The sequence below is a fragment of the Bos grunniens genome, chromosome 6 (genome assembly GCF_055505025.1).
Source record: "Bos grunniens cultivar Pamir isolate PY7600 chromosome 6, Bosgru_T2T1.0, whole genome shotgun sequence".
In the NCBI taxonomy this organism is placed as follows: Eukaryota; Metazoa; Chordata; class Mammalia; order Artiodactyla; family Bovidae; genus Bos; species Bos grunniens.
In genome coordinates this window covers 96,216,242-96,240,313 of record NC_141170.1, presented here as the reverse complement: position 1 = coordinate 96,240,313, position 24,072 = coordinate 96,216,242, and the positions used below count along the sequence as shown (strand labels likewise).

The 24,072-nt window shown below is 39.4% G+C and overlaps 1 protein-coding gene across 4 annotated transcripts in view; it reads right to left on the bottom strand.

The window, feature by feature from the left end:
• NFKB1 (nuclear factor kappa B subunit 1) overlaps positions 1 to 24,072 on the bottom strand; it is a 122,785-nt gene that overhangs the window by 28,964 nt on the left and 69,749 nt on the right. For all 4 annotated transcript variants that reach the window (XM_086406769.1, XM_086406770.1, XM_086406767.1 and 1 more), the window contains 6 exons: positions 22,284 to 22,432; positions 10,269 to 10,432; positions 7,871 to 8,029; positions 6,418 to 6,522; positions 3,897 to 3,988; positions 1,787 to 1,925 (listed from right to left, as the gene is read on the bottom strand). In XM_086406769.1, the coding sequence (XP_086262895.1) occupies positions 1,787 to 1,925; positions 3,897 to 3,988; positions 6,418 to 6,522; positions 7,871 to 8,029; positions 10,269 to 10,432; positions 22,284 to 22,294 (670 nt within the window). In that variant the 5' untranslated portion in view covers positions 22,295 to 22,432. The remainder of the gene's footprint in view (positions 1 to 1,786; positions 1,926 to 3,896; positions 3,989 to 6,417; positions 6,523 to 7,870; positions 8,030 to 10,268; positions 10,433 to 22,283; positions 22,433 to 24,072) is intronic.

Here is a 24,072-nt window from a genome sequence, read left to right as displayed (position 1 = left end):
ACCTCATTTTGCACAGAGCTGCTCAGCTTTATACACTGGAATTTCACATGAAATTTTATGTAGAGATAAAAAAGGAGATAAAAAAAGTCTTCTCTGCTGACAGTGTTTTCAAACCATCAACAAAATGCTCTATGAACCTGACCCATCTGTGGCGACGTCACAAGCTCAGAAAAGAAGAATGCACGGAACCATTTTCTAAATGCTCCCACCACAACATGAATTCTAGGAAAAGCAAGCCCTCTTAGAAGATCAGCCATCACATGCTGCCATCACAGGATCAGCGGGCGTGTGCGCTGCTGCTGCAGCACCTTTGCGGCTTCCAACCTCAGCCAGGACCTGGGTGCCTCGTCCCTCCCCACTCTCACTTCCCCCTAGTCCAGGGCCTTCTAATTTTGTTTGTGCCACAGCTTCTTTTGCAGCCTGGATCTCTTCTTAGGATCATAGTTTTCAGTATGTAAAATAGAAAACAGAATTACAAAGAAACCCAGTTGTTTTAAAGTACATTTCTATCCATGGACCTGCAGAGGAGTCAGTGGACTCCAGGTTAACAAATACTCTTGGGGCCTGTTACACTCTTTTTGAGAGGATTCTCATGGCTGAATTTCCCATTCTGCCCACTTGGATTCCAGTCCTGTCTTTTGAATGGCCTATTTGGAATCTGCCACAGGAACCTAAAATGCAACGTGATTTAAACTGACCTCTGCCTTTGCCCACCCAAATCTACTTCTGCTCCACTGATCCTTCATCAATTCATCCACATCACAATCTTCCCAGGTGAGAATTCCTAGAATCATCTATGACTCCTGATTTTCTCCTTCACTTCTTACCCCAACTAACAGCTGGGTCCTCCTGACATCATCACTGCGCTAAGACCTTCACTAACCTCTCCCTTTCTTACTTGGATTCTTGCATTATTCTTCTGACTCACTGCTGCCCAGACAGTGTCTTCAGGGTCTATGTAGAGAAGGCAGAGGCATCATTCTGAATCTAAACTGGCTTGGTCCTTCCCCTTTCCCATTTCAAAGCACAATTCTGTAGGCTCCAATCACAGCACCCCAGAGCCTGGCCCTACCTTCCTTCAGGAGTCCATCTGGGTGCGCCTTAGCCTCACTTTTCTCTGAACATACACTAACTGTTCCTAAGCCAGGGAAACCCTTTCCTTCTCTGTGGCACACTCAACTACTGAAAGACATGCCCAACTTTCATGACTTTGAAGAAGCTTTCTTCTTGTGGCTTCTTCAGAATCTAGGGTTCTCTCTCCTTGGCATTATCCTATGTTTTTATGGCTGTTTTACTTTCAGAACTACCAAAATAATAATTTGCATTATAGCAATTTAAGGAGACTATTTTCTCTCCTTCTTGAGGCATCCTTCGTGGGGAATAGAGTGCTGCCTTACCATTGTTATAGCTCTGCACTGCATGGTGGCTGAGTCTTCTGTGACTCAGTGAGGCCAGTGGCTGATTCTCCTATTCAGCAAGCCTTACATTTTCATCTCAACTGCCTGACCCCTGAGTTATTCAATATATGATAGATTCTCAAATTCAAAGAGAAATTTTAAATGCTCAACCCCATATAAAACTTGGTGGAAATAACATTATTTTAAAAGGCTAGACTTAATTCTATGACCCTAAAATCATATATTACTTCTTTCTTCTCTAAAAAGAAGTACCATGGACCCATGGACCAGTTACTAGGAGGCTGGTCAAAGGAGGTGACTGCCTGACCTCTTCTCAACAGCCTGTCCTCTTGTTGGAACAAGTGCAAGTGTTTAAATAACCGAGTTACCTTTGATTTCAGGATAGTAGAGGAAAGGTTTTGGTTCGCTAGTTTCCAAATCAGATTTCCTCCGAAGCTGGACGAACACGGAGGCTGGTTTTGTAATGTTGACATCTTTATACTTTGGAGTTTTGAAGACAATGGCAAACTGCAGGATACAAAGATCCAAATGTTGGAGTAGGACTACATTTCTTTTACAGCAGTGGTACTCATTAAACACATTCTTTATGCCCAATGCTTACACACAATGTCTTAAAAAAAAATACAACCCTAGAGAAAGTTCGGACAAGGCAATGGCACCCCACTCCAGTACTCTTGCCTGGAAAATCCCATGGATGGAGGAGCCTGGAAGGCTGCAGTCCATGAGGTCGCTGAGGGTCAGACACAACTGAGTGACTTCACTTTCATTTTTCACTTTCATGCATTGGAGAAGGAAATGGCAACCCACTCCAGTGTTCTTGCCTGGAGAATCCCAGGGACGGGGGAGCCTGGTGGGCTGCCGTCTATGGGGTCGCACAGAGTCAGACACGACTGAAGTGACTTAGCAGCAGAGAAAGTTACAACCTTGGAATTCTATACCCATATATTTTTATTAAATTGCCAATGTGAAACTGAAATATAAGATTATGCCAATGTACTGCAAATCCTCATTAGTTCACTTGTCTAAAGTTTCAAATGTCTTTCAGTATAAATAAACATATGAATAAAATACATTGCATACATCCTCTTTTCCAAATTAGCCTTAAAAGCCTCCAAGATTATTTATAGCAACATCATAAAGACATAATGGAAAGAGAGAGAGGAGCATGGCTGGTACCACTACTGGCCTCCTGGCCAGCCAACAACCACAGCAAAAAACGAAATCCTTAAGGGAGACACTGTGACAGGGTCAGCATATGTGAGGTGAGGATGGCCAAGGCTCTAGACACACGCAGGGCATCTAACACCTCTAAGACAGCCTCCTTGACATCTGCTAGTATAAGAATAGTCAGGTTTAGTTTTTTTTTTTTTATTTCATCCACAAAATTAATGTTTAATCTAACAGTTATGCACAGAACCTTTCAGAGTTTCTTTATGCTATGTAAACATGAACACAGAATCTTTTTTATATACACTTTGTTTCATATCTATCTTTTAAAAAATTTCAGTGTTGTATCTTTGAGACCTTTCCATGTTAGTCTGTATTCATTCTTTCTTAATAACTGTAAAATATCCCCTCACATTTACTTAACTGGCCACTAGCTGATGGACATTTGGATTGTTTCCATTTTGTGTGTGTGTGAAAATTATATTCCTCAATCACTCAGAGTAATTGTTAAGATGTGGACTGACCATTTTCATCTCTTTGTCACATACTCAGTTGTTTCTGGGAGATCTTGATTTATCATGATGATATCAGCCTCAACTAGAAGACTCCTCCTGTCAACACTCTTCATTAGAATACCCTTTTAACAGGTCTCCTCATGTTACTCTGGGAGAATACCGTTAAAGACTAACTGTGTTTCCCCCAAAGTCATATGATGAAGCCCCAGTAGTGTGGCTCTATTTGGAGATAGGGCCTTTATGGAAATAAGTAAGGTTAAATGATGTCATAAGGGTAAGGCCCTGATTGGATAGGATTAGTGGTCTTAAAAGAAGAGGCACCAAAAAAGAGAAAAATAAAAAGGAGAGATACCAGAGAGCTGCTTCTCTCTCTGCCACATTAGGACATAACAAGAAGATGGCTGTCTGCCAACGAGGAAGGGAGCCCTCATCAGGAACCAACCCTGTCAGACCTTAATCTGGGACTTACAGGCTCCAGAACCATAAGCAAAAAACTGCTTTTGTTTTATTCACTCAGTCTATGACATATGTTATTAGTCTGAACAGACTGGTGAAATACGTAACACATGTCTACTTAAGGATTTGAGGGTCACAGCCTTGCATCTAGGTGATCGGATACCTGACAGAGCTCTACCCATTATTCTAGGTAACTTTTCTGGAACACCTCCAAGACACAGTGCACTTTGATGAAAGTTAAACTTATCATTTTTCCTTTTTTATACTTGGAATCTAAGTACTGAATTTCAACAAGGCAGAAAACGTAGTACCATCTTCCTTACCATCATCATCCACTTACTTGTCTATGAACATCTGTGGGGGAAAAATCTCCAAATCCTTCCCAAATTCCACCGTTTTCCTCCTCTTCATAAAATCGAATCTGGATGTCATCTGTAAACAGTCACGTTCCGGTGTATAATTTCATACAGTATAATAACATTCATAAATGTGATGAAAAACAAAGCTGGTTCAAGAGTCTACCTACTATGTACTCAACCTTTTTTGAAAGTAATTCATATAAAATAGACTTCTAAATTATTTAAAATTTTGAGTAAAATTTTTTTGTTACCATAGTAATGGGCCCCACGTTTCATTTACAAGGACAGAATTCTAGATTTACCTATTCAATCTGAGTTTTCTCTTAATCAATCTTTGACCTTCCCACTTCTCGAACCCTAAACCAATTCACTCCCCAGGAACATGAAAGATAGTGAAGAATATCAGAATCCCAAAAGGTGGTTCACCTTGATACAGATTTATATAATAATATTTAACTTATATAAAGTTTACTATTTGGCAGACACTTTTCTAAGTGATTTTATATGCATATATTAACTGATTTCATCTTCAACTCTGTGATGCAAGTATACTATTGATATCCTCATTCTGCAGAAAAGAAAAAGAAACTGGAGTTCAAAGAGGTTAAGTAACTTATCTAAGGTTGAACAGTTAGTAAGGGGAGAGACCAGGATTTGAACACGGACACTGAAGGTTCAGACTCCAGGCTCTTAAACATCCTACTATGCTACCTCTCTACAATATTCTAATAGTCCCTATTGAGAAACTGCTAAATTACGTGTTGGTCTAGTCCCTTCGGGTTAAATTAGAATGTCTTAATTTCACACTTTAGTCATGGATTCTACTCCTGCAGAAATATTACAATATAACGCAAGTGAAGCATCTCCCTGGCTTCACTTCCTAATTCACAGGGAGGAGTACACTATGGACTTGCAAAAACTAAATGTATATTTCTATTTAAATAGAATTTTAGAAATATTAGGGTTGAGTAAGACATTCATAGGACTACCCTGGACCTAGTTATTCAGATTCTTTAAGCTGGGTATAAAACTTCTCTTAATTAGCTATTTCAATGTAATGATGATGACTAAGAGTCACATTTACAAATAAAGGTACTTAGATTGTGTTTACTCATAGTATGCACACCCAGGAATCTGGAAATGCACATTACTTGGAGAGAATTGGCTAAAAGAAAGCTGATACCAGAATCTGCAGAGAAAGTGTAAACATTTTGGGGACAAAGACATACACCTTTATCTTAAAATCTGATCTCATTTTTTCTGACTTTTTATCACAGCGGATTTAGCCTCAAAGGACAATTTTCTTTTTATAAAGCCATAGTTCTTTAAATAGGAGCTAAGTTTCCAGTTATACAGCTGCTTACTCTGAAAATGCTCATTAGAGTAAGCAGCTGGGTAACTGCTTGTAGTGAGTGTATCTTTATTATGGTATACCTTTCATGGTTTTAAAAATGAGTAAAGCTTGAGAAAATAACAATCTCTTTCTGCTTTTCCTAACTTATAAATCTTGTGCTATATCTACTGCTACTACTGCTACTGCTAAGTCACTTCAGTCATGTCCGACTCTGTGTGACCCCATAGACGGCAGCCCACTAGGCTCCTCCGTCCCTGAGATTCTCCAGGCAAGAACACTGGAGTGGGTTGCCATTTCCTTCTCCAATGCATGAAAGTGAAAAGTGAAAGTGAAGTCGCTCAGTCGTGCCCGACTCTCAGCGACCACATGGACTGGAGCCCACCAGGCTCCTCCATCCATGGGGTTTTCCAGGCAAGAGTACTGGAGTGGGGTGCCATTGCCTTCTCCGGTGCTATATCTAGTGAGAGATAAATGCCAAGACCTTTGCTGAAAGCGAAAATTATGAAAGAAATATGCTCTGAGACTTTTCTTATAATGCTTATTCTTTCTTTTTTCTTAAATGACATCATAGTGTCATGTGAAGATATCCAGAGAAACTCTCAGTGTTGCAACAAAGCACTGTTAAGAGAAAAAAATTAACAATTTTACACTATGTAAAACACTTATCATGCACATGTGTGTGTAAGTGGGCTATTACTCATTTATTTAAAGTTCACATATCGAAGTTTAAAAAAGCACTGAAATATCACTGATTACAATGATCACTATTTTCTTATTTCTCTTTATAATAAGGGAGACCTGGGTTCGATCCCTGGGTTGGGAAGATTCCCTGGAGAAGGGAAAGGCTACCCACTCCAGTATTCTGGCCTAGAGAATTCCATGGACTGTATAGTTCATGGGATTGCAAAGAGTCGGACATGACTAAGTGACTTTGACTTTGACTTCACTTCTGTTGAAAATTTTAAATGAATTAGTTGGGTTAAAAAATAACATGGACAACTTAATTTTGGAAGAGATGAAATGTATAAATTTTTAAAAGGATAGGTTCTATGCCAGAGGACAGATGTTACTTGGCTCACTGCCAAAAAGTGACTCACAAACACACTCAGAATTACACTTCACATCTTGAGATCAGAGCATGTATTTACCTTTCTGAACCTTGTCACAGAGAAGATAAATCTCTTCCCCTCCAGTTACACATCCAGCTGTCCTGTCCATTCTTACTATTTTCAAGTTAGATGCATTGGGGGCTTCTGTTCACAGGAGAAAAACAACAAACATCATGATTTATCCTCAGCTTCACATGCTAACCTCCTGTGAGGGACCTTAACCAAAGCATACTTAACCAAAAGAAAGTTCAAATAGATGCTTTCACTCATACTGCTATAACAAAAATATGGATAAAAAGTGCCTTCTGAAATCCTCAGAGCACTGCTTGGGCATGGCTCATTCATTATCCCCCAAATAGATAAGGCAGAAAGGAGCAGTATTCATTTCTCCCACGAACACAGTAAGAGACATTAATAGAGAAAGAGAAAGAACTTTTCTGATGTTTCAGGAAGTTGCAAGCTAAAGGATGTGTGGAATTTCAATTAGGTCAAGACTTTAACCCCAAACTTACATCCATGGTACTGATACACCATTTACAAGAGTCCTAGACATTTAGGGAAAGCACAGTATTCTAAAACTACTAATTTTCATTCTATAGAAAATAAAAATGAAGATATTATATTTCCTTTTCCCAAACTAAATTAGAATTCTGTGTGGTTAAGACATAAAAGTTTTGTGTGGTAATAGTATAAAAGCTTCCTTTTTTTTTTTTTCGCTCTAACAGCTGCATTTTAAAGTGATCTTTGGTATAGGAGCCTACAACATTTTATAAAGCTTTCACTTCCCTTTAAACCTGTTTAAATTAGAGAAATCAGTTAGTTGCTGTACTTGGGGCATGGAGTTTTCTACTTAGACTAAACTCTATGACCTTTTAATGAGCCTAAATACTGCCCTTACAGACAGTTTGAAATATCTGTTTAATAAATCCCATGCATACCAAATAAGAAATCTGCATGGTAAATGCCAAAGACCACTGTAAAACTCTTCAAAAACTCCAGGAACTACAGATGGAAATAGAATTTTGAAGCCACAAAACATCAAAATATCTGTACTGCTCATTTAGCTAACCTGAAGTTCCCAAATGGATAAAGCTGTAACATGCAAGAATGAAAATGGGTAAGTATAAGAGTTATCTTTTATTAACTTCTCTTCAGAGCCCCAGCTATTTTTCCCATCTAAGAGCACCAGCAATATATCCTCATAGCAAAGAATTCATAAATAATAAGAAATTTGGCATTGCATGTAAAAGACTATAACAAACATGAGGAAGGAGATTTACTGAGCGCCTCACCATATTTCACTTTTAATCTTGACATCAACTTTTTAAGCTAGACTTCAGTATTCTTATTTTGCAGATGATAAACGTGAGGCTCCAAGGGATTAAGTTACTTGCCCCAGGAACCAGACCTAGTCAGTAACTGCCAGGGTGGGGATGGAAGTCTGTTCCTGACTTTGCAGCAAGCTGCCTCAGGTCAGGAGTCGCGTACTCACTGCTGTCATAGATGGCGTCCGACACCACAGGTTCCAGACGCCTCGTGAAGCTGCCGGTGCTATCTGGAAGGAAAGCTGTAAACATGAGCCGTACCACGCTGAGGTCCATCTCCTTCGTCTGCTGAAGAGCTGCCTGGCGGATGATTTCTTTTTCCCGATCTAGGACCAGACAACACAGAGTGTTCATGTCCAGGGAAAGGTGTAAGTATGAACATTTTAGATTGAGTGCTTTTATAATGCCCCAATTAAGAATGTCAACTTAAAGTAAAAGTCATTTTTCTCTTTTGAAATTCTTCATATTGCTAATAAAATTTTAAGAATTATCTATGTCATCCAAACATAAAGGCATCAGAAGAAGGCCTGCATTGTCTCTGGATCACAGTGAAAACTGTCCTGTATGTGACAAATGGCCTCGTTCCTTTCCTGTTATCCCCTGACCTCTCCCAAGACACAAAGGGTGTGATGGAAATGGAAAGGAGTAAGCTGATTATGCCTCAGTTGTGTTGAGGAACGTGAAATTAGATATTTCAGCACTGATAAATATATATACACTATCATGTGTAAAACAGATAGTGGGAAGTTGCTAAATAACACAGGGAGCCCATCTGGTGCTCTGTGACAATCTACAGGGGTGAGGGTAGAGGGAGGGGAGACAGGCTCAGGAGGGAGGGGATTATGTATATAATCATGATTGATTGTACTGGTGTACGGCAGAAACCAACACAAAACTGTAAAGCAATTTTCCACCAATTAAAAAATAAATAAAAAATTTAAAAAGCACTGATAAATATATATACACTATCATGTGTAAAACAGATAGTGGGAAGTTGCTAAATAACACAGGGAGCCCAGTCTGGTGCTCTGTGACAATCTAGAGGGGTGAGGGTAGAGGGAGGGGAGACAGGCTCAGGAGGGAGGGGATTATGTATATAATCATGACTGATTGCACTGGTGTACGGCAGAAACCAACACAAAACTGTAAAGCAATTTTCCACCAATTAAAAAATAAATAAAAAATTTAAAAAGGAAATTAAATATCCCCAAAGCTGTATTCATCCCATAGCACCCAGCACAGTAGCAAGTAGGACTCAAAACGTGCAGTTAAGGAGCTGAATAACTCAACTGCATTTGTCTCCTTTCCCTCTGATGGAGCTTTCTTGTTGATGGACGTGACTGTACTTAACTTATAATATCATAAAAGGTGATAATTCAAGTGAAGAGTACTACAAAAGAGCTACAGTTGAAGTGATACAAAACCTCAAAAGAGGGGAGAATCCAGAGGCTTTCGAGCAGAAGAGACATTGCCCTGAATCTGGAAAGGATGGTAGAACTTGAACTCAGGAAGAGAATGAATAAAGACATCCCAGGAAGAGAAAGAATGTGCCAAGGAGAGGAAGAGAGTAATCATGGTGCTTGTATGGAGCGGTTCAGTTTGACAAGAAGGGGTGTTGTGGGAGACAGTTGGAAATGCAGACTGGGGCCAGCTCTCGAGATGCCTAAAATGCCAGGGTCCGGAATTTGGATTTTGTAGGCAACACGGAGACCCTGAATAGTGGTGACTGACGTGCAGGCTGTAGTAAGATCCGTCTGGTCAGAGGACATGAACCAGATTAGAAGTAGCGAGGAACACAGACAGCAACAAAAAATTGGCATGAGGAATGGAACCCCACAGAGCACAGAGGAGCTGGAGCACACACAGGATGGAGAGGCAGCAGGGGTGAGGACGGAGCCTCAAAGACGGTGTGAAGGTTTCGAGGATGAGTATCAGAAGACAGAACGCATTGATGGGAAGAGGATGCCTGCTTTTGGAGCACCCGAGTATGAACTGGTGGCAGGATGGCTCGATGAAAGGACAACACAGAAAAGCAAAAATGGCACATGTCGTGGGACAAAGACTGGGGTTAAAAGAAAAGACACAAGTAAGGCAGGAAAATATAAAATCATAGCATTGTTTTATGATAAAGAGGATAGCTTATAATGTGCCTGAGAGCGCAAAGAAAGAAAGATTCCTTATGATAAGGTGAGCTGGAGGAGTTATAACAAAGGAGGTGTTCTGTGAATCCAAATTCTGAACTGGTTTTGACAGGCTGAAGAGGGAAAGGTGGTATTTTAGGTAGAGGTGGGAGCGCATCAGTGTTTGAGGGGACGATGGGAAGAGGTGGGTACCAGGCAGAACCTGAGATAAAGCTGGAAAGGGGGCTGGAGTCAGGCTTGGTATGCTCGGCTATGGCAGTACAAGGTTATTCTAGAAGTAGCAAGATGCCATCAGAGGTTTCTGAGCAGTGACAGGGTGGGAGCAGCCTGGGGCACAGACTGAGGGTGAGATGAGCTCCAGGTCTGCACACAGGGGAAGGAGAACCAGAGCTCTCACAGGACCAAGGCTGGGAGGGACACTCACCTGTGAGCTGCCGGTCTCCTCCGCCTTCTGCCTGCAAATAGGCAAGATCAGGATGCACCAAAAGTCCGGGATTATAGCCCCGTATACAGGCATCTGTCATTCGTGCTTCCAGTGTTTCGAATACTTTTTTCTTTGTCACATGAAGAATACCCAGGTTTGCAAAGCTGGAGGAAACGGCAACAACAACCAAAAGTTAGGTGGACAGAAACTAGAGTCCTGTTTTACTTTAACAAAGTGGATTGAGAAAACAGGCACAGACCCTCAGTCACACTATCACCAGCTGCATGCCAGAGCAGGCTGGGTTTTGCCACCAAATCAGGCTGTGGTAAACTTAGAAAAACCTTCTGGTTTTCAAAGCTTATTAGACTTGCAAATTATGATTCAGGGAGTGGGGTATACATACCTTAATAGGAAAGTTTCATATAGACTCATTTTAAAGTATTTTCTAGAAGAGTTGTATAAAAGGCAATTTTAATTCCAGATATACTAACTTTACAAACTTTAAAAATATGTAAAACTATATTTGGAAGATTATTTTTTCCTTGTGGATCATCCTTGGGCCTTGATGGGATTTAAAGTCTACCTAGAACCCCATCTCCTCCTGGGCTATCTCTAAGGTTGGAATTATTTATGATCACTAGAATGTCTACCCTCCACATGCACTCAGTCTTGAGGTTCACCTGTAATCAGGATAGATTTTCATATGGCAAAGGTTACATATCTATAGAACAAAATATGCTCATTAAAGCAATTCAAGGGATTTCTAAGACAATATATGAATTGCTCCAGCAATTAATTCACTTTTTAAAATAAAGTACATGAAACAAAGAAGTGTGTTCAATAAATCTAATATAACAAATAAGCAAAAAAACAAAACAAAACAAAACTGTACCAAGGAGACTCATTCAAATTCAACAAATATTTATTTTGCTCCCTAGTGCCAGGCAGTGTCCTGGGTGCTTCTGTCAACAGTAAAGGAATCTCTAACTTCATAGAGTTCATATGCTGCTATAACAACACAGAGAAAACAGGGCAACAACAGAGAGAAAACAAATAGGTAAGTTTTATAATTTAAAAGGTAAAAAGTGTTACCAAGAAAAATGAAGAAGGAATGGGAAACAGGAAGGGAAGAAGTAGAAGGCATAACACTTAAAATTTTAGAGACAGGACATCCCTGGTGGTCTGGTGGCTAGGACTCTCTGAGTTCCCAGTGCAGGGGCTCAGGTTCTATCCCTAGTCAGAGAACTAGGTCCCACATGCCTAACTAAGAGTTCACATGCTGCAACTAAGACTGGACACAGCAAAATCAATATTTCTAAAACTAAAATAAATATTTCGGAAAATTAAAAAAAATTTTTTTTAAATAGGGAGAGGCCAGAAAGGGCCTCACTGAAAAGATGTCAACTGAGCCAAGACTTCAAGGAAATGAGGGTTGGGACATGGATATGTAGAAAAAGCATGTCTAAGATGGAAGGAACAGTAAGTGCAGAGACCCTGAAGTAGGACCATGGCTGGTGTCCACAAGACAACAATGGCAAGGAGGCCCCTGTGGCTAGAGTGAGACAAGCAGCAGTCATCAGCACATGGAGCTGTATGTGAGAAGTTCAAAGAAATAAGCGGGGCACAGATCTTTTAAAGCCTCGTAAGCTTCTGTAAGGACTCTTCTTTTTCTCTGGCTTTTACTTGGAAGGAAAGAAAATATTAGTAAAAGAAAGACAGAAATATTATGACAACTGGATCAAATGAAATAAAGAATAAGACAATGTTGGAAGGCCAGATAAACTACACAAAGAAAATACATGAGGTAAAGGCAGAATGAGATGAGCACTCAGACAGAGTCTCAGAGATGAAATGAGACAGGGGTCCACACAGTGATGAAAAAATGTAGGACAGCTGAGACATACAGAGAGAAGAATATACAAAATATAACCTCCTGGAGAGCAGAGGTATCTGGTGCCAAGAACGGTGCTTGACACCAGGTGTTTAATAAATGTCTGTTGGATGAGTAAATGCAGGAATTAATCCAGCACAGAAAAATATGCACTATGACAAACTGCTAAGTGAGGAGAAACAGATTCTCAGAAAGAGCACCTCCATGTTCTGGCCCGTTAGTCCTTACTACTATACAGGACGTCTGTAACGACAGCAAAACAAGGCCAACGCCAAGGCAATGGCAATGACAAACACGGTGCAGCACTTTACACTTCGCCGTCTATAAAGGGCTTTTCATGTAATTATCTAATTTGATCCCCGTGGAAAAGACATCATTGTTATTACATGAAGTGTTAGTCGCTCAGTCGTGTCTGACTATTTGCGACCCCATGGACTGTAGCCAGCCAGGCTCCTCTGTCCATGGAATCTTCTAGGCAAAAATACTGGAGTGGGTTGCCATTTCCTTCTCCAGGATTATTACATGAATAATAGATTTACTCTGGTAACAAATGAAATAATACAGAAGTCAGTCTTCTGCTTTAGGTAATAGTAGAGCAACGAAGACCATTAAAGCTTCTCACTCTAAACAACAAAAAATAGTTTTCATACCCTGGACAATAGACGGCTTAGGACAGCGAACCTAGAGGAAAGGAAGACAGATAAGGTGAGTCTTAAAATTATGCTGCACTAATATCTCAAGAGAGCTTCCAGGCTGCAGCATAGGGAGGGGCAGCTTAAACAGAGCCTGCTGATCTCCCTGAGTTGAGGAGACAAAGGAGACCAACAAGGCTAGAATTCATGGGCAGACACCAGTGAGGAAAGAATCCCACACAGAGAGAGACACTTAGAGCATGAGTGCGGGGAAATGACCCAAGGCCGGGAAAGGAACCATGGGAAGCACCGATGCAACTGCTCCTGGAGCACACACAGGGCTAGAATGGTTCAAGAAACCTTGTGAAACATGAAGGATTAGAGTGGACAGTTAGAAAGACATTGCCTTAGTAATGGTTTCAAGTTAACCCTAAAGTCTGCTCTGGTCTCCCTAAAAACGCTTAAAAGTCAGTCTAGAAAGGGCCAAACTAGTCTCAAATTTAACTGTATCCCAATGCTCAAAAATATTTGCAAGATTCCCCCAAAAGCCTGTAGAGATGAAAATTACAATGTTTGGGAAGAAAAATACACTAGATGAAATTAAGAACAAATCAGACACTATAGACAAAATGTTTAGTGAACTTGAGGACACAGTAATAGAACTATCTGAAATGAAACAGAAAAAAAGTGAAAAGAAAAAGAACAGATCATTCATGAGCTGTGGCACAATTTTAAATGGCCAAATACATGAGATTGATGTTCTAGAAGAGGAGGGAAAAAACAGGAGTGTATGGAAAAAGTATTGGAAAAATAATGGCTGAAAAGTTTTAAATGAATTTTACTGAATGTAAAAATGGAAACCCAGAGATTCAAGAATCTCAATAAATCACAAAGAACAAGAAACATGAAGAATATGACACTAAAGCTTAACATAATCAAGTTGCTGAAAACTAGCAATGAAGAGGAAAAGTAAAAAGCTGATAGAGAAAAAACCTGACACATGACATACGGAGGAATAAAGATATAAGAATGACAGGAGACTTTTTGGAAACAAGGAAAGCCAGAAGACAGTGGAGCAGTGTATTTTAAGGACATGCAAGAAAACCCTATAATTCTACACTCCTCAAAAATATCTTTGAAAAACAAAGACAAAATAAAGACTGTAACATGTACAAATTGAAAGAATTTAGCAGCACACCAGTAGTTAAAAAAAAAAAAATTGAAAAAACGTCAATACATGGCTAAGTATAAAATATTTTTTCCTTATTTAAAAGTTTCCTTAAAAGGTAATTGATAATTTAAAGCAAAAATAAAAAAACAATATATGGTGGGATTTATGTTAATAACATATGCAGATATAAAATATATGACATAATAACAAGAAGGCCAAAAGAGGGAAAATGAAAGTATACTGTTAACATGCTATAAGTAAACAGGTATAGTGCTATTTGAAGGTAGACTAGGACAAGTTAAAGATGTATAGTATAAACATAAAAAGATTGCTAAAAAATACAAAGAGGTATAAACCTAAAAGGAGATAAATGAAATAACAAATAATCAAATAATCTAAGAGGCAGGAAAAGAGGAAAAGAGGTACAAAGAAAAGATGTGATAAGCAGAAAACAAACAGCAAGATGGTAGATTTAAACACAGCCATATCAGTAATCATATTAAACAAAAATCACTTAACACCCACTAAAAGACAGAGAGTGTCAGACTGAATAGAAAGACCCAACTATATGTGGTGCAAATTTATTTTTAATATAAAACACTAAGCAGATGGAAAAAATGTTTCAAGCTAACATTATTCAAAAGAAAGCTGAAGTAACTATGTTAGTCTCAGTCGAGGTAGATTTCAGAGCAAAGAGTATTACCAGGAATAAAAAAGGTACTTTCATAATGATAAAGGGATTGATTCTTAAGAGGACATAAGAATCCTAAATGTTAATGCATCGAATAAAAGAGCTTCACAACATAAGAACCACAATCTTATAGAACTGAAAAGAGAAATAGATGCATCTATGACTATAGTCAGAGATTTCAATACTCTTAATAATTGATAGAGCAGTAGAGAGAAAATTAGTAAAGAGACGAAAGCCTTGAACAAACAACCTCATCGATATTTACAGAACATGCATTCAATCTGATCATGCTAAACACTCTTTGTAAGTGCACAAGGAACATATACCAAGACACCATATTCCATCCAGAAAACAAGCTTCAGCACATTTAAAAGGAGTCGACTCATACCAAATACTTCCTTACCACAGTGGAACTCAACCAGATATCAGTAACCAAGTTACCTAGGTAAGAATGTATTTAAATCAAGACTGGCCACGTAATAATTAATTGTTGAAGGTGAGTGATGGGTACAGTGAAGGCTCATCATGCTAGTCTTTCTACTTTTGTACATGTTTGGAAATTTCTATAATAAAATGCAAAACAAAAATGAGAGCAGACATTATTATTATTAGCTCATGAAACAGAAAAAACTGAGAGGATCATAGATGTTAACAAACGAGAACACAAAAGGGCACAGTCACTTTGGAAAGCAATTTAGCGGTTTCTTATCAAGATAAATGAACTCTTAGCACAGGTCCCTACAATTCCATTCCTCAGTATTTACCCAAGCCAAGAAAAATTACAACTTCTGTTCACACAAAAAAGTGGCTTTATTCTGAAAAACTAGACACAAACCAAATATTCTTCAACAGGTAGATAAACAAACTGATATACCAACACAGCGCAACAATGTAACACTACCTAATAATTAAAAAGAATAAACTACCGATGTACACAGCAACCTAGAGGAATCTGAAATACATTATGCTACGTGAAATAAGCCAGATTCAAAAAGGCTACACACTGTATTATCGCATTTGTGTGTCATCATGAAAAAGGCAAAATTATAGGGGTAGAAAACAGACCAGAGGTTGCCAGGGCCTAGAGTTGGAGGAGAATTGGACTCTAAAAGGTCACAGAGGGATTTTCAGGAGGTGATGAAACTATTCTCTACCTTGACTGTGATTATACTAGTATTTATCAAAATTAGAACTGTACACTTTAAAAAGTGAACGTTACAATATTTAATTTCAAAAATTTAACGAAGAAAGGTTATCACTGCTAACTGGACTGGAACTACAATCCTGCCTCTTAGTCAAAATGCCATACATAAATGGCTTTCAAAGTGTACTCTCTAGGCCAGCAGCATTACCTGAGAATTTATTAAAATGCTTATTCTTAGGCTTTATCCCAAGCTTACTGAATCAGAAACTCTGGGGGGTGAGGCTCAGCCATCTATGTTTCAGCAAACCCTCCAGGTGATTCTGATGGCCCCTAAAGTTTGTGAATCACTGCAGCAGCAGTAGCTCTACACAATGACCAGGCAATGAGATCAGAATCTCTGGACACAGGGCTTGGCATCAGTATTTTTACAAAGTGATCAAAGATGACTTTATTTAGCAGGCAAGTTTGAAATCTGCACTATGCCAGACGTTTCCATCATTATAATCATCTGGGAACTGCCTCTGCCCTCTGGCTAAGATCAAATTCCCAAGTCCTTGCACTGGGATTCTAAAGTAGCTCCTCCATCTGGCCTTTCTTCCTCTAAAATATTGATGTCACAGCAGGCCAGAGACTTAAAAGCAGCCCAACTCAACTGACAATACACACCCAAGTCTGGAAACTGGATATTACCAATCTCAGTCCAGATCTTGTCCATTTTCTCCAAATAGCTCCTTTTCTGTGTATTAGGTTGAAACAGTCAAGTCAACTGTTTTGGATCTACAAAAACAGCAGTTTAATGTGGTCTGCCTTCCTTCGCCTCATTTCTCTTCTGCATTTTATATCTATATATCTACTTTGAGAGCTTGCCATTGGTATATGCTGGAAATATTAGTTAAAAAAAAAAAAAGAAAAAACTTCACATCTCTCTAAATCAGGGCTGCCAGGAAGCAAGCAGAGGGTGTGGTGATTATTGGTGAGGAAGGTGGCTTAAAGCAAAGTCAAGTAACAGTTTCCATTGAATGCATATTTCAGAGAACGAAAATGTTGTTGAAACGAACTGCTGATATTTAAGATTGAAAATAAAACACCAAACTAAGATTATTTTTATGAGGATAAGCACTAAGGGCAGACTAAAGGAGTACAAAATATTGACAAAAAGTCAAAATTAAAATTAGTTTAAAAAGTTACAAGGACTCACTCCTCCACATTAAACCTATCGAACTTAAAATCATGACTTAGTTATCTAAAACATGAATATTTTAATATAGGTAACAAAATACCTTGAGAACTCAGGCTGAGAGTTAAGAGAAACACTCCAAGGAAAGGTCATTCTTTTGGCTTTGATAATTTGGTTTTGGTAAATAATAAAGGTTATTTATCTTCTCGGGGTCATTCTCCATGTCTTTTTTGATTATGTTGGATTGATGCCCTGCTTATGAATCTATCCTCTCAACCTAAACTGTTCCACTGGAAACAGCTTATCAGGGTTCCATTTCTAGTATTGACAAGCCTGAGGAGTAACTCTGGCTGTCTTCCTAAATTTCTCTATGTGCTTTTCTTAACTACAAGTTAGAACTAAATAAGAATAATCGATGACATCCTTTAAATACACATGTGCAAGTCAGCTCATGTTATTTCATAAGACTACCTAATGTTAGTTCAGTATAGAATTTGGATGTTAAGGGCCTGGAGGTAGATTCTGTGGCCTAACTCTCAGACTGCATAAGAGAAGAAATTAATGTCCCCAAGAGGTCATGCATATTACCCCTAGTCCTGCAGCCGAAAGTGACAGAACTGCACACAGAACTCTGGTTTCCAGACCACTAGCACGAGACTCTTTCTACTAAAATGTGACAGGTTCTCATATTAGAAACTTAACAAAAAATAAGCGAGACAAATGAATCATGAAGGAAATACTGTGTTTTGGGAAACACTCTAGGCAAAAGTTGCTCTGTTAAAAGTCAGATTATGAAAGGAGTACCAAGGTTTCACAGCACTCTGAACAGGAAAGGCTACTGAATCTACATGGAACATGGAACAACGGACTGTTTCAAAACTGGGAAAGGAGTTTTCAAAATTGGGAAAGGAGTATGTCAAGGCTGTATATTGTCACCTTATATTGTCAACTTATATGTGGAGTACATCATGCTGGGCTGGATGAAGCACAAGCTGGAATCAAGATTGCCAGAAGAAATGTCAATAACCTCAGATATGCAGATGACACCACCCTTAAGGCAGAAAGTGAAGAAGAAATTAAAGAGCCTCTTGGTGAAGGTGAAAGAGGAGACTGAAAAAGCTGGCTTAAAACTCAACATTCAAAAAACTAAGATCATGGCATCCAGTCCCATCACTTCATGACAAAGAAATGGGGAAACAATGAAAACAGTGACAGACTTTATTTTCTTGGGCTCCAAAATCACTGCAGATGGCAACTGCAGCCACGAAATCAAAAGACGCTTGCTCCTTGGAAGAAAAGCTATGACAAACCTGGACAGTGTATTGAAAAGCAGAGACGTTACCTTGCCTACAAAGGTCTGTATAGTCAAAGCTATGGCTTTTCCAGTAGCCATGTATGGATGTAAGAGTCGGGCCATAAAGAAGGCTGAGAGCCAAAGAATTGATGGTTTTGAATTACGGTGTTGGAGAAAGACTCTTGAGAGTCTGTTGGACTGCAAGGAGATCAAATCAGTCAATCCTAAAGGAAATCAACTTTGAGTAGTCATTGGAAGGACTGATGTTGAAGCTGAAGCTCCAATACTTTGGCCACCTGATGTGAAGAGCTGACTCACTTAAAAGGACCTTGATGCTGGGAAAGACTGAAGGCAGGAGAAGGGGATGACAGAGGATGAGATGGTTGGATAGCATCACCGACTCAGTGGACATGAGTTTGAGTAAACTCCAGGAGTTGATGATGGGCAGGGAGGCCTGGCATGTTGTACTCCACGGGGTTGCAAAGGGTCAGACACAACTGAGCGACACCACCACCACCCAAATCTAACGTAACTCTCATGGCATCCTCTTGATTACATTTTTTAAAATTTACTTATTTTTCAATTGAAGGATAACTGGTTTACAGAATTTTGTTGTTTCTGTCAAACATCAACAAGTATCAGCCATAGGTATACATATGTCCCCTCCCTTTTGAACCTCCCTCCCATCTCCCTCCCTACCCCACCCCTCCAGATGGTTACAGAGCCCCTGTTTGAGTCAGAAAGAGAAAGATAAATACCGTATACTAATGTATATATACGGAATCTAGAAAGATGATACTGATGGATTTATTTTCAGGGCAGCCATGGAGAAACAGACATGGAGAACAGACTTATGGACACAGGGGGCGGGGAGAAGGGAGAGGGTGAACTATATGGAGAGAGCAACATGGAAACTTATAATACCACATGTAAAACAGACAGCCAATGGGAATTTATTCTTGATTACATTTTTAGTAAAACTGCACAGTATTTAAAAAATCCTGCAGAGCTATGACCAGACATCTTTATGACCATATTTATAAGTTCAGATGCTCAAACTGTTTGTTGAATGAATTCTTCCAACTACAGAACCTGCTATGCCAGCACTAAAACAGAGTAAGTAACGCATTTCCTCACTTTCCTTGGAGACAGGGAATTTACTTTGACTCCTGCCGTAGACCCCAAGTTAAATAAGTATTAGTTCCTTCTAAAATCCTCAAAGACTACTAAGGCAAACCATAGAAACACCAAATTACAGACAACATACTGGAATATTTATAATAACAAACATTATTAGTAGGGAACTTCATCTATAATTTCCTCTGAAGCATATGATTATCATACAGATTAAACAGGACCGAAGAGAATAAACACTTCAGACTGACAGTAGCCTATTGGAGAAAATTTGCAGAGATACTAAGTGACCGATTTGTCTGAAATTCTGACATTTACCCTGCATTTCAAAGCTCTCCAGAGGTCAGTCAGCAACTGTAAGGGTATTCCAAAACAGACCATGAACCAACTGTGACACACGACAGGAAACAGACCAGTCTTTTAAGAGGATGTTGAAATGAGTTCATTTAAAGCACAGTTGAATTTTTCAAATCAATTTAGGCTTCTTCCTCCAATCTAGAGTCTTTTTTTCCCCTGACATCAAAAGAATCAGATTTTAGTGACTTAAAAGAAAGCTCTCTCTCTAGGTTTTTCACACTTGAAAATTTTAACAGTCAAACAAAGAAATACCCAGGAACATGAAAGCTCAACCTCCCCAATACCAACCAACTTGAAACCTGATCGGAATTCAAAGCCTGAAATGTTACCATGAGCTTAATTACAGTTCATTTAAACAATTCTTTTCTTTTGAGTGAATAGTCGAGATTAAATGGGATTTTATCATAAACTACTTAAACCAGTATTAGGAAGCCCTGAAAGATATTCCTGAAAATTATACAAATTGAATTGAACATTTCTTTTAAAATTGAATTTATTTCTATAATACGTCATTCATTAAAAATGGCTTGTTTGAGGGCTTCCCTAAGTGGCTCAGTGGTAAATAATCTGCATGCCTATGCAGGAGACACAGGTTGAATATATGGTCTGGAAAGATCCCACCAGAAGACTTTTTAAAAAAAGAAAAAAAAGGCTTGTTTTATCTGTCTGACCAACCTTAAGTGAATATGTCACTTTATGTTTACATTTCAAGTCTACTGAAAGCCAAAACAAATGTGTAATTCTTGGTTGTGCACACTTTTCCAAAAAATTGAAGTATGGTTGCAATATTATGTGTTATAGGTCTACAATATAGTGATTAAAATTTTTTTTAGGGTGTGTGTGTGTTGCGTGTTAGTTGCTCAGTCATGTCTGATTCTGTGTGACTCCATGGACTGCAGCCCACCAGGCTCCTCTGTCTGTGGGATTCTCCAGGCAAGAACACTGGAGTGGATTGCCATGCCCTCCTCCAAGGGATCTTCCCAACCCAGGGACTGAACCCAGGTCTCCCACATTGCAGGTGGACTTTTTACCATCTGAGCCTTAAGGGAAGCCTCCCTTACAGTTATTATAAAATACTGGCTATGTTCCCCATGTTTTACAATGTGCCCTTGTAGCTTATTTTATGCCTAGTAGTTTGTACCCTACCCCTACCCTGTCCCTCCCTCTTGTCTTCCCTCTCCCACTGATAACCACTAGTTTGTTCTCTATAACTGTGAATCTGTTTTTTTTGTTGTTGTTGTACTTACTGCTGCTGCTGCTGCTAAGTCGCTTCAGTCGTGTCCGACTCTGTGCGACCCCACAGATGGCAGCCCACCAGGCTCCCCTGTCCCTGGGATTCTCCAGGCAAGAACACTGGAGTGGGTTGCCATTTCCTTCTCCAATGCATGAAAATGAAAAGGGAAAGTGAAGTCCCTCAGTCATGTCCGACTTTTAGACTCCATGGACTGCAGCCCACCAGGCTCCTCTGTCCATGGGATTTTCCAGGCAAGAGTACTGGAGTGGGGTGCCATCGCCTTCTCCGTCGTACTTACTAGTTTATTTTATTTTTTAGATTCCACATATGAGTGATATCATACAGTATTTGTCTTTCTTTGTCTGACTTACTTCACTTAGCGTAACACCTTCCAGGTCTACCCATGTTGATGCAAATGGTAAAAGTTCATCCTTTTTTATGGCTGGGTAGCATTCCATTGTGTGTGCATGCGTGTGTACACAGCACATCTTCATAGTCCACTCATCTGCTGATGGACAATTAGGTTGTTTCCATATCTTGGCAATTATAAATAATGCTGCCATGAACCCTGGGATACATGTTTCTTTTTGAATTAGTGTTTTTGTTTTTATATAACCCAGGAGTGGAATTGCTAGGTCATATGGCAGTTCTAGTTTTAGTTTTTTGATAAACTTCCATACTGTTTTCCACAGTGACTGTACCAACTTACATTCTCACCCTTTTTCCCACATCCTCACCAGCATTTGTTTTTTGTATTCTTTTTGATGATAGCCACTCTGTAGGTATAAGTAGTACTTCACTGTGGTTCTGATTTGCATTCCCCTGGTAATTAGCCAGATCAAGCATCTTTTCATACACTTGTTGGCCATCTGCATGTCTTCTTTGGAGAACTATCAGGTCTTCTGCCCATCTTTTCAATCAGGTTGTATGCTTTTTTGGACGTTGAGTTGAATGAATTGTTTGTATATTTTGGAAATTAAGTTCTTATGTGTCATATCATTTCTGTGCATACTTTTTAAGCAGCACACAACTGAAATAAAACCCACTGTCTGCACAAAATGTTCACGATGCAAATCTATAGTCAAAGTTCATTAAATGAATCATCAAGGGTATGAAATCATCCATAAAGTATTGATTTCTGCTATAGCTAGTTTTCTCAAATTTTCATATTCTAAGACTCTCTGAGGGTCTTGCAAAGACCCCTGATGAAAAGGGCCTGTCCAGTCCCAGCCCGCAGGGGCCGTGTTCGATCTGCGCCTCCCTTCTGCAGCGACACGCATGCTCACTTACCCGACCACCATGTCCTTGGGCCCGGCTGTCACAGTGCAGACGCCATCCTCACAGTGTTTTCCCACCAGGCTGTGTGCATGCAGGTGGATGTTTTTTCCATTTGTGACCAACTGAACAATAACCTTTGCAGGTCCCACATAGTTGCAGATCTATATAAGAAGCACATTTCCAAGTTAGCATATCTGACCATATCACAACATGGGAAAATGCTAAGACAAGCTAGTAAGTAGAAAAAGTATGATATCAAATTAGGCCTTTCTAAAAATATGTGATGAACAAATGATGGGATGGAAATAAAACACGAGTGGTACTTGTTTCGGGTGTGAAAGATACTCTTCAAGAAGTAGACCATTTAAAATGCATACGTCTTGTTAAAGTTGGAAGGAAGAGCACATCTCGGAGTGTGCTGTGTAGCCATTAAGCACCCTCTTCTATTAACCAAGAACACGTTTTCATCTGCACTCATACTGCATTTTATGTCATAAATGCTGAGTGCAAGATCAGTGAAAACGGGACTGGGACTGACTGACTGATGGAAATCAAGAGAAGAAAAGAGGTGAATGGAAAGAGTCCTTCCTAATCTGCCATGAGATTAGGCAGGAGAGAGTCTTGCCCAGGGACGAGGCCACAAGGGTTGGCCATGGACACCCAAGCCCATGGCCTGCAGTGATCTGTTTCTTTAATTTAAAAACAGTATACTCCCTAAGTACAAATCCTTAGATCTGACACCTGTTTAAGCTCTTCTTTTATAAAATCAGATTTCTCCATTTAAAGTAATTTGTATTTTTATTGTTATACCTTTAAAATGATGACAAGAGTAATAGAAAGGAAATCCCATGGAGATGATGACATTTTAAGTAACAAGAGCTTGGGCACCATTTCTCCTCTAGCTGGTCCTCCAGCCTCCTACAGTAGATCACAGATTCTTTCCTTGAGAAAACCACAACACTAAAATCATACTAACAGAAAACATCAATGACCTTATTTTTACCTTCTTGAATATTATAAGTCAGAATCCTCGGATAAATTCACCAAAACTGTTGGAAATGCACTCTGTTTCCTCAAATGGTGAACAGCCATCCTGGTTTGCCTGGGACTAAGGACATTTCCTGGGGTGCAAGACTTTCAGTCTAACATTGAGAAGAGCTGGTTACTCCATCTCTTTAACTCATATTATCTCTTCTTGAGGAAGCATATGACTGAAATCGAGGAGCTCCCAACTATGCAATCATTGGACATATTTTAATCTGCACAAGCAGCCCTTAGCTCAGATGAAAAACTAAGTATACACAAATCTCATGTGGCCATAGATCCTTGATGGATGTCTTTCTGATATAAACTTGAGGAAGAATCTATACTTGCCAGTAAAATTTCTTGGAAAAGGACAGAATCCCTTTCAACTCATCTATTTCCTACTATAAATACCATCTCATAGATTTACATTCCACTGAGGCATGATTTTGTTAGCATTTTTTTCAGTATAGATTTTTTTCCCAATCCAATCTCCCATTGCAAGGTTGAGAAAAAGTTGATTAAAGCTGGGATTATGCCCCAGATGCTTCTGGGAGAAAGAAGTTCCCTTTCTAAGCAAAGGACAGACTCCCTGTGGATCTGTAGTGTAGCTCCCCACTGGAAATACAGGGCCTCTCTGCCTGAACCCTAGCTCAGAAGGGTTGCAAATCTTGCTTTCCAACCCTTTCCAAGGAGCAAGGCGACCTGCGAGAATGGCCTTCAGTCCTTGCAGAGCAAGCTAATCACAAAGCATGTTTAGGATTAATTAGGTTTTGAC